General features: G+C 33.5%; 1 protein-coding gene across 1 annotated transcript in view; it reads right to left on the bottom strand.

The window, feature by feature from the left end:
* The window catches only part of COL24A1 (collagen, type XXIV, alpha 1), a 438,816-nt gene that overhangs the window by 300,502 nt on the left and 126,386 nt on the right, over positions 1-11,928 (bottom strand). The window contains exon 16 of the mRNA XM_011982146.1: positions 1,058-1,111. Coding sequence (XP_011837536.1) covers positions 1,058-1,111 — 54 coding nt within the window. The remainder of the gene's footprint in view (positions 1-1,057; positions 1,112-11,928) is intronic.

The following is an 11,928-nucleotide window of genomic DNA, read 5'->3' as shown; positions in this document are numbered from 1 at the left end:
TTAATATAATTTAAAAGAAAACTTCAAATATTCTAGGAGTCTTAATAGACTTCGTGGATAGTAACTGACAAAAAATTATGTAAAATGGCTTCACACTAGGTACACAAGAGCACAAATGGCATTAAAAATAAATAATGTTTACTTTATTATGCTTGAAATACTCTTCAGAATCATGTGCAAGAAATAAAGGTAAACATTCCACTTAAAACATCATTCAAGTTTTTAACAATGTATTTGAAAATCAGTGCTACTCTTATCTGCTATGCCTTATAACAAATGAAACCTTGGCTGAATTCACTGAATGAGCTAATATAATTTTAATTTGGAAAACAGAAGTAAAAAAGAAGAAAAACAAACTATTTTAAACTCTTTATATTAGTGATTTACTTATGTGTAATTATTGGAACTATTCCCAATTTAGGCTACAGAGATTTTGTGTTTTTTCTAACTCACTTTAAAATTATGAAAAGAATATGTAAATGGCATAGATTGGGAAATAGCTATTGGATGCTTTTTAAGGGCAAAAGCTAAAGCTGTTTCTACCTAGTGCCAAAAAATAGCAATCCATCATTATTCTTTGATGATATAATTAAACTAATTTTAGGACAGTAACTCTTTCTCAATCTGAACATTGACTGTTAAAAATCCCAAAGTAGAATAATTTTCCATAAAACACTAAGAAGTAAGGTGGATCAATGACAGTCTTGAATCCAAAGAGCAATCACTGAGTGTACAATTTTTATATAAGTCTTGTTGGTACTTTCATGTATAAGAGCCAATATTGTGATCATATATTTTTAATATTTTACTTAAGCAGTTATACCTATTTAACATCATCAAAATAATTAATTTAAAGATTGAATGTCATGATGAAATTTGAAATATTTTTGACTTATTTCCCAAGTTGAAAAATCACAAACTGGAATATGCACAGTCGTGTGGAGATTGTTTTTCCAATAGTGTTTATTCACAAATATTATAATAAGGACTGTAAGTGCAGTGCTATAAAGTACGAATGATGTTAGAATGCAAGACTGGACCAACATAATGTACTCACAGGACTGCCATCAAGACCAGCAGGGCCTCTGTCTCCAAAGTCACCTGGAAAACCCTGTCACAGGGAAAGAGGAAGAATGCCAACATATATAAAGAATTCATTTTTGCTGTATTTTCTAATAAAGAATTTAGTAATAGAAAATATTTATTTCCTAACTCTTAAACTGTAATGCAACAAACACACTCTTTTGCATAACACACTTAATTGATTTTAAATACAATATTTCAAAAAATAAAAAACTAAATGCAATATTTCTATATGTTATAAAATTATTTTATATGCCACATAACATATACAGAAAATGAAACTGAAGTTTGTTCATCATACATAAAAAATCACCAAATGAAAGGAAAAATAATGAAGATTTCTGATTGAACAATCTTCAGTTATCTCTGCTATTCCAAACTGTTCCTATACTCACTCCACAGAGAATAAAATAGCTAGTATTATTAAGCACTTACCATGTGCTAAAGGCTTTATGCACATAATTATATATACACACTTCATTTCATCTTCATAACAGGTCTATTTAATAGATACTAATATTCTCACATTGTTGTTGAGGAAGTTAAAGCACAGAGAGTGTGGGTCAGTTGCTCAAGGTTAGACCATTAAAGATGGGTGGGACAGAGATGTGAATGAAGGCAGACTGATTCTAGAGTTCATGCTTTTTCAACTATGCTGCACTGAATACTTTAAATCATCATTCCAAGACACATATGTAAAACAAAAAATCCTTTAAGTACAATTTTATTAAGGAAAGGAATAATACACATAAATACTACAAACTTAAAATGAGGTGAAAATTAAAAGCTTCCCAAATGCCTATTGAGAATTCTACGTGGTAAAACTATGAAGGACGGTAAAATAGCAAACCTTCTCATTGTAGATTCTATTGTAAAATAACTCAATGCTCAGCTACTCTTACTTTATAAAACTACATTTTTCTCTAAAGATTTACCATTCCTCAACTTTAAAGCTCACTTTTTAAGAGGCTACTTTATAAAAATGTTTATAAGACTTACTATTATAAATATTTTCATAATATTCATTTACAACAACCAGGAGTAACAAAAATAAAAGTCTATCATTAGATTCTTATAATCTCTTTACTTAGGCAAGTCAGTATTAAATATTATGTTTAACAGACTGCCAAAAATTACTGGTTCCCAGAACAAAAATGAATAAGTTAAACTTAAAAGATAGTTTAACAATTTAAAAAATGTACAATGTTTCTAAAATATAGTTAACTCCTACTAGAAGCACAGTTTCCCTTATCCTGTAATCAAAGGATAATGTAAAAACCATCTGTGTAGTCAAATATATTGTAGCCATACTCCCTTCAAAGTTAGTTGAGGTTCAAGCAAGCATTTTACTTTGTCTTTGGAAGTCAAATTTTGTTGTCAACAACTTGCAACTCTGCAATATATTATCCTATTCAGTATGAGCTAACATGGATATATTCAGTATGAGCTAACATGGATATCTGAAAGTATTTATGACACACGGGTAATGGAAAAAGTAGAGGAAATATATACTACAGTAAGTCTGAAACATAAGAGATGATTGATTTTTTTAGATAGATCATAAGTAGGTTTTTCAGAAACCTCACTGAAATAATAAAGTATAGGGGACACACTGCATGATTCCATTACTGTGTAATGTCCACAACAGGCAAATTCACAGGGACATAAAGTGGATTAGTGGTTGCCTGTGGCTGGTGATGTGGGGGAGGAATGGAAAGTGACTCCTAATGAGTACAGGATTTCTTTTGGGGGTGATGAAAATGTTATAAAATCAGATACTGTGATGGCTGCACAATTCTGAATATACTCAAAACTGCCAAATTATACACTTTAAAGGTGAATTTTATGGTATGTGAATTATATGTTAATAAAGTTGTTCTTAAAAAACAACCTGAACAAGGAGTGGGATTGCTGAAAACATCTTTGGGAATTCACTCAGGATTGCCTAGAGAATGTGCTGTTCTCCCCAGTCCTTTCCAGTGCCTTGCATCCAGTGGGAGAAACTGCTCTCTGGCTCACTTTCCCTCAAAATTAGTAATTTCTCCCTACCTAGCAGAGGGAAGATGGGAGAGAGAAGAGGGGAAAGAATTGTGATCAATTTTTCCCTCAACACAAAATACTTACTTTCTAAACCAGCATAAAAACAATGCAATACTCATTAATTTCAACTTCTTATTCTTCCGGTAGTTCACAAACATGCGTATTAGTTGTTCACCTTGACTTTGCCCCTGAAATAATTTAGATGAGCTGAGTAATATCTACTTTAAATTTTTAATGTATTTTTCTTTATTATTATTATTATTATTATTATCATTGTAGAGATGGGGGTCTCACTGTGTTGCCCAGACTCTTCTCAAACTCCCAGCTTCAAGTGATACCTCCTGCCTCAGCCTCCCATAGTGTTGGGATTACAGGCGTAAGCTACCATACCAAGCCCTTGTGTATTGTTTCTTTTCCCACTTTATTACTCATTAAACATTTCATTTTAATTCTCTATTCTTGACAGAGATTATTTATTCTTTTAATCCGTCTTATATACTGATCATGTATTATCAATTTTTGAAATAATTTCTATGAAATCTAGACACTTCTTGTTTTATGAAATATTGCACAGCTAATACCACAAAGGCATTATTTGGCTCTTTATTAGATACATAATATTTTCTTTTAAAGAAAATCATACCAATGTTTTATACTGTTGAATCTCCTTGCTTGTTTATTGTTTATTCAGTTGTTTTTCAATGTTAATAACTGCATTAATATTTTTAGTACAGGTGAGGTTCTATATTCTTTTAATCATGAGCCTAAATGTTTGCAGCCACATAGGTTCATTGCCAAAAAATGGTCTTCAAGATTGCTTGTGAAATATGGAACAGTAGTAACAAACTACATATTTTTCCTTTAATTTTATAATACAAAAGACAGTCTCTATAATTTCTTTAACCAGTTGAAAGAATGTTGAAGAATGAAATATTTTGTTATATTTGCCTGGTAGAAAATTATAATCATTAATTTAAATCAAACTGTGTTTTCCTAAAAATACTCTCACATTGCCAAAGGACATAACGGCCATTTTCCAGGATTATCATGCAACAGAGATAGGAAAGCTCAAGAGTTTTTGCTTTTCTTGTTCAATTTGCCAGTTTCAATGAATGTAATTTTCACCTTCTAATGAGCATGCCAGAGTCGCACCATTGCTTCTGTGTTGTATATAGTTCTCTTTTTCACATTTTGATCAGTTAAAATATTTTATGTGATAAAGAATACGATGTTTCAGGAATTCAACTAATCTCTTCAACTTGTGAATAATTTTCTATTTTCTTGTTTATTTCCAATGATCAGTGTGGCGGACACTTTAAAGGATCTCCGAAGATTCCCATTTCCTGGTGTTCACACTTTTCTATGACATCCTCCCCTTTGAGTGTAGCTAGCACCTATGACTTGCTTAATCTAACAAATAGTATATAGCAAAGGTGATGAGATATCATTGCCATGATTATGTTACACTATATAAGACTGTCTTAGCAGCCTGGAGCTACAGGCTTCTCTCATGAGTTTGATGAGGTAAGCAGCTGTGTTGGAGAAGTCCATGTGGCAAGAAACTGTGGGTGACTCTGAAAACTGTGGACAGTCTATAAGACCTGAGGGTGGCCCATAGCCGAGAGCCGGCAAAAAGCCAGAGCCCTCCATTCTACAATCTCAAGGTAATAAATTCTTCCTACAACCTGAAAGAGTCTGGAAATGAACCTTTCCCCAGTCAAGCTTAAAGATGATAATGCAGCCTGACACTTTGATTGCAAACTTATGACTAGAGCAGAAGACTCAGTGAAGTAACACCTAGATTCCTGACCCATGAGAACTGCAAGATAATAAATGAATATTGTTTTCAGCTGCTAAGTTTGATGTATGTTATTAATTATGGTAAAATAGCAATAGAAACAGAAAACCAGTTAAATTGGTAATTAAATCTTCTTTAGAGAATATATAAAGTCTTATTTCCAAATTTTACCATAGGTAATGCTCAACATAAGTCTACGGTTGTTTCTAGTTTTAAAAATCTCAAGTAGATCATCTCTGAAGATTTTCTACTGCTGTCTACTTCTTATTACAAATTATAATTAACAACAAATTAAAAAATATTAAAATTTTTGTATTGACTTTTTAAAAAATTTGACTTAATCTTATTAAATATCTGTATTTCAAACTTTATCATTCTAGAATTTCATGTCCATCTATTGCCAACGTAAAAAAATCTTATCATACTTCATGAATTTTTTGTCCATACTTATGTAAGGACAAATTTAATAATAACATGCATTGTTTAATAATGGAAAATGCTTGTCAGTCTCCAATTGCAACTGTTGCAAATATCACACTAATTCTATTACCTCAGGAACAATAAATTATAACAGAAAGAAAGGATAATAGAAGCTTTAAATTACCAGAAAACAATATTTTTATCATGTAAGATTCTATTGCATTCATGCTGAGAGAAAAATTAGATAATTAATTTCTCTTTCCTTTGATTGAAATGCTTCTGGCCGGGCGCGGTGGCTCAAGCCTGTAATCCCAGCACTTTGGGAGGCCGAGACGGGCGAATCACGAGGTCATGAGATCAAGACCATCCTGGCTAACACGGTGAAACCCCGTCTCTACTAAAAAATACAAAAAACTAGCCGGGCGAGGTGGCAGGCGCCTGTAGTCCCAGCTACTCGGGAGGCTGAGGCAGGAGAATGGCGTAAACTCGGGCGGCGGAGCTTGCAGTGAGCTGAGATCCGGCCACTGCACTCTACTGCCTTCTCGAACCCTTACCAAAATCTTGAGCAGTTTCTGTCTCCAATGTCAGCAATGGTACCACTTACAAACCTTCACGGCATTCAGACATGAAGATACAGGCAAGAGATGTGGAGAATTTCTCTGAAGCCTAAACATTATTAATTTAAACTGTGGTACCCAGCCTCAGTGATGGACCTCAGTGATCTTTGATTCCTGGATTCCTGGTATTCATGCTCTTATGTAGTCCAGATCCACCCTGAGTTATGTGAGCCTATGTGACCAAAAGAATATAGAAGTGACAATGTGTAATTTCTGAAGCTAGGTCATAAAGATACCACAGCTATCACCTCGCTGTAGTATCTTTACACCACTCACTCTGGGGGAAGCCAAAGTTATGTTCTGAATATACTCAGCAGCACTGTGGAGAGGTCTCCATGGGGAGGAAGTGAGGTCTCTCACCAACAACTAGCACCAACTTGGCCAGCAAGTGAGCCTCCTTAAAAGGAAATCTTCCAACCCCCAGTCAAGCCTTTGGATGACAGTAGCCCTAACCAAAATCTTAACTACAACCTCATGAATCAGAACCACCCAACTATGCCACTACCAAATTCCTGACCCACAGAAACTGTAAAAATAATATATATTTATTGTTGTTTTAAACCACCAATGTAATTTGTTTCATAGCAATAGATAGCTAATACATAGTAACAAGAGTGACTGTCTAGGATCACAGGGTATGCGATGCCAGTGCTAAGTGCTGGATTCTGAATGACAGAGGCACTCAAGTATTTTAAACGTATGATATGTAGGGCCCTCCAAAGCTCAGAGCCCAGAGCAAGTTTCTCTGATTCCTGGGTCTAACAATGGTCCTGTTATCAAACATGGTAGTTATTAAACACTAAGACCAAAAGAAGTTTATTAGACTTGATAGGCCTGAATACATGTATGTGATATTAATATTTTAGATCACTCATAGATACTACATTTGGTAGTATATTTAAATATGTTTAAACAGTGAAAACCATCTTCCTTAGCATGTCCAGTAAAAGCATTATTTTCCTAGCTCCACAAACAATTTTTTTAAATGTATATAAAATAACTAGGAAAATAAGAAGACCAAGATAACCATAAAATGGTCACAATGACTATATTTACAGAATTTTTAAAAAACAAAAGCAATGCAAAAATAACATATTTTGTTATTTCTAGAGGAAGGTTTAGAAACAACATATTTAATCTGAAGTAGAAATGAATATAAATTATCATAGAAGGTTAATACTAAACAGGCATTAATAATCATAACAGAAATAATTTGTTCCAAAACTAAGCATTGAAAATACAGGATCACACTAACTTGTCTAGAATTAGAAACACCAAAATTTAACTTAGAAGTTATTTTTACACATTCTGCATATGAATACATATTACCAGGAAATACTGGTATTTTAAAATCCTTCATATATAAAACAAGATCACTGCAGGAAAAGGCTGGAGTGTGAAGTATTCTGTGATGATCCGATCTCTTCACCCTTCTTTTCCTCACAGCAAGGACAATTTGATCCACACTCAGGGTCAACCGGATCCTCAAAATTGAGACTAATTCTAAACTTCAGCAGAAACATGAGTAGGTCTGGCCCCATTCATGGAGATTTGGCATCAAGGCAGGCTTAATGCTAACGTGGGCCTCAATTTCCAGATTCAAGTTCTGGCCCTGTTCTAAAAGACTGATTACCACATTGTGTCCTTTTTCTTGTGTCCAAAAACCAGATGTGGTATACAACATCACGTTCTATCCCTCAATAATAAAGGTCCCACCTTATTCTTGCTATTCGCCCTCCTAGAGAATGTCATCCCTGAGCCCAGCCTAGGCCTAAATGCCACATGTGCACTCACACTTCTGATTTTGATAACCTACAAGGCTCTTTGAGTTGTCCCTTACGTTATCCACCCTGAAGATAATTTCCATATTCCCACCCACTGGTGTTACATCCCTATGAAATCAATCATGTTCTGCCTGGACTTCCTCCAAATTAAAATATGTAGTTCATTGGGTGTCCCTCTTCTTAGTGTCTATGCCAACCCTGTGGTGGGGTTAATTAAAAGTCCTGAAATCTTCCATACATCCCATCATACTATTATATATGTATGTTAGCCAAATATAGCTACTACAGACTATGCCCAGTAAAGTAGAATACATAAATTACATTTTTCCTGAAGGAGGCAGAATCCCTTAACAATTAATAACAACTTTTTCATAATGTTCTAGCTAGAGTTGTACTTTATGATCGAATTAACTGCATTTTCTTCCTGAAACAAAACAAACAAGAGTCTCTAAATTTTCCACAAAATGTATGTATCTGAGATGCTACTATGCAATATGTATTTAAGACTGTCTTGGGCTAAAGATAAAAACTAATAACAGATGTCCAACACCAGGATTTTATATTCTGAAATTCTAACTCTAGATTTAGAAGCCAAAATACAGTTTACTTCAAATACACTCTTCTAACAGAAAAACATACGAGAAAAGAGGCACAGGCACTCCTTTCTGTAATTAGAAAAGTAAACATCTCGGAAGACTGGGTGCCTTAAGGGTGTTATTTTGCCCACCATTCTAGGATGTGATATTTTTATCTTCAGAGGAAGAAAACTAAGTACAGTTTTGCTGTTTGTCAAACTTTAAATGTAATGTGATTTGATTATTTATAATCTATTTCTAAGGGTCTGAAAAATTCCTTGAAAAACATCAGTATTCTGATAGCAGTTTTCTAGGTGTTGTTGAAAGTAACTCCCATCTCCAATTTCATGTTTATTTTCAATCCTGGCAAGTCAGTTCTGGCATAAATTTTTTAGGTCTGTGGAGCCATATAAATTTGCATGGCTAACTTGGTACAAGACAGAGACTACTGATTAAATCAAGCTGAGAGTTCTGTAAATGCCTTTTTTAAAAGCAACTATAGAATTTCCTGATTGTAGCACTACAAAATAAACTTTGCAAACTTTACACTAAAAAGGAAGCTACTTGGAGTGAGGTATAAGAAATCTAAAGTTATCAAATACATAACAAATCCTCTCTCCCTGCCTCCCCTATTTATTTTTATTTTTATTTTTTGAACAGGATTCTTCTCTTCTGTTATGCATCAGTGTACTTAGGCTTTTAAAGAATCTGGCTCACATCAGATATGTTCCAAGAAGATTCTCAAATAAAGACATTAAAGCATGTAAAACAAAACAGTAGTAGTTCTATGGTGTTGAAAGGCTCCTGATCAATTAAGATTGACTACTATCTTGTCTTTTCCTGAAATCTTCGGAGAATGAACTTGAGTTGAACTCAAATATCCACAGATAGAGAGCAAAAGGATGAGACAATTATAGACTCTTGGGCTTCTCTATCTTCAACGGTTAGTTTTATTGAAGGCACAGACAGCCTCAGGGTATTCTCTAATATTAATTAACATTAAGGGGTTTGATCCAATTGTGACATGTAGGGAGTGCAGGAGGGAAGGAGAGGAAGAGGTCAGAACTACACATTACTATCCAAAAGCATGAGGACATACATTGACTAATAATAACTGTGATTACAGGAGGTCTTTAAAAATAATTGTTGTGATTAGCAAGTACTTATGCTAAAATCCTGAAATCAAAAACGGCTTAAAATACAAGGAATAAAAAAACATTTCAAATGCCAACAATATAAGACCAAGGAACAAGTGAATTTGTTAATATAACTATTTTAAAATAATCTTTGGTTCTAAAATATACCAAATGCCTAACAAAAACAGTTTTCCCACTTCAAACTAATGGTCCTTACTGAAGAAAGAAGTGTGTTACAAATATCAATTAAATCTAATAAACATAACATTTCATTTTGGGAAAAAAGAACTTTCTGGGAAGTAAGATTTAAGTGGAAATAAACACAAATGTTAAATTTAAACATACCATTATGAGGCTAAATAATAAATACTTTTCTCTTTTTAAAAAATAATTACCTCTTGAATAACCAAAATAATATGCTATTATAAAATGTGTCCATTTCAATTGCATTCATAAAATATTTATACTGTCTAAGAGAAGATAGCTCTTATTTGTAAATCTATAAGTTCATTAAAAGAAAAACACAGACACCACTAAGCTCATTCACGACAACTTAATTCCATGCTTTGTGTTTTCTCAGAGAAATAAGTGATCATTTGGCTAGCAGTATGAGCACGTGATTTATAGCAACATCTTCCCAAATGTAAAATTAGTAACGTTACTAACTTGTTGGGCAATTTTAGACAAGACTTTTACTTCATTTCCGTGCTATATGTATATATAATATGATTACTATTTTTGCAAACGATTCCATATGAAACATGAAGCTTTACTACACAGCTGAGAATCCAATTCAGTAGTCCAAAGAAACTTATCCTGATCAATAGGTAGAAAGACCTGAACTGAGATTCTGAAGATTTTTATGGCTATTGCTTTCACCGTATTGACTGTCAGACTGTTTCATGTAATACACAAAACAGAAAGTGAAGTAATTTACTAATTTCTGGGCTTAAATTCAGAGTCTTAAAAAATCTAAGTATAAAATGCTAATAAAACTTCATAGATTTCTCTAAAAATAGCTACTATTGTTCTATAAATCATATGTTGTAACTATTTAAAACTGAATCACACTCCAGGCTCATAAGACTAACTGTATCGCTCTACCTAAAATTTAAGGAAACCAGCTCATTTAAAACCCAGAAATCAAAACATATCATGAAACTCATAATTACATACACCTTCTATGTACCCACAAAAATTAAAAATAAAAAAGTTAGAAAAACCCAGAAATATGAATTTAAAAACTTAAGGGTAATAGTTGTGATAAAGTACATCTTCTAATACGATTCTACCTAATGATAGTAAATGAAATGATATCGTATCTACACAGCAGTACTACAATGAAACATCAGTCCAAACTTCTCCTTTTTTTTTTTTTTTGAGACGGAGTCTCACTCTGTTGCCAGGCTGGAGTGCAGTGGCGCAATCTTGGCTCACTGCAACCTCCGCCTCCTGGGTTCAAGCAATTCTTCTGCCTGAGCCTCCTGAATAGCTGGGACTACAGGCATGAGCCACTACGCCCATCTAATTTTTGTATTTTTAGTAGAAACGGGGTTTCACCATGTTGGCCAAGATGGTCTCGATTTGTTGATCTCATGATCCACCCACCTCGGCCTCCCAGAGCGCTGGGATTACAGGCATGAACCACCGTGCCCGGCCCAAACTTCTAAATAGCTCTCAAGCCAGCAGAAAATTAAAACGGTTTTTGACTCATCCAAAGCCAAAAGTTTCTCAGATGCTGGTATGTTCAGATTTCAGCATTTCCAGGTTTCTATCACATTCTCTCAAAGGTATAGGTGTCATCCATCTACTTCATAGTAGCCTGGAATCTTTTAGTTCTCTTCTGTATTTCACAATTAATAGTAAATATAATTTAACAAATTACCAGGAGAACATGACCATATTCATCTTCTACACACCTACTATTTTCTACATCAAGGAGAGTGGACATATTATCAAAAGATCTTTTCCTTTTACTGTTATTAAAACAGTAATAAATGACCATGTTTCTCATGGAATTTTAATCATCTGAATTGAAATACAAGAATCCTATGGTGCATAATATCTTTTGAAGATGTTTTTATTTATAATAAACAGAAAGAATAAGGGGGGCATTTATACATAGGATAATATATTCTGGGACAGTCTCTGAGGTGAGCCTTGCCATAAGTTGACATGTGGCTGTAACTGTATTTTATTCTAAGTATTCATATTTTCCTTATAAATATAGACAAATCATTTTGTGGAAAAAATGATTAAAAAAGTACATATAGCATACATAATATATACCATACTAGACAGACTTTAAAATAAACATTAGTCAGAAAAAATGAATGTATGTTTTTCAAATACAATTTTTCAAAAGATCTAAATCTATTACATATGCATATATTTTAAAAGCAATAAAGCTTTGCAAATTTTATAATAAAAAGAAGAGTGCAATCAAACAAGAGCCCCATAATCATTTCATTCACT

The sequence above is a fragment of the Mandrillus leucophaeus genome, unplaced genomic scaffold, assembly GCF_000951045.1.
Source record: "Mandrillus leucophaeus isolate KB7577 unplaced genomic scaffold, Mleu.le_1.0 Scaffold235, whole genome shotgun sequence".
NCBI lineage: Eukaryota > Metazoa > Chordata > Mammalia > Primates > Cercopithecidae > Mandrillus > Mandrillus leucophaeus.
This window is presented reverse-complemented; position numbering and strand designations above follow the sequence as displayed.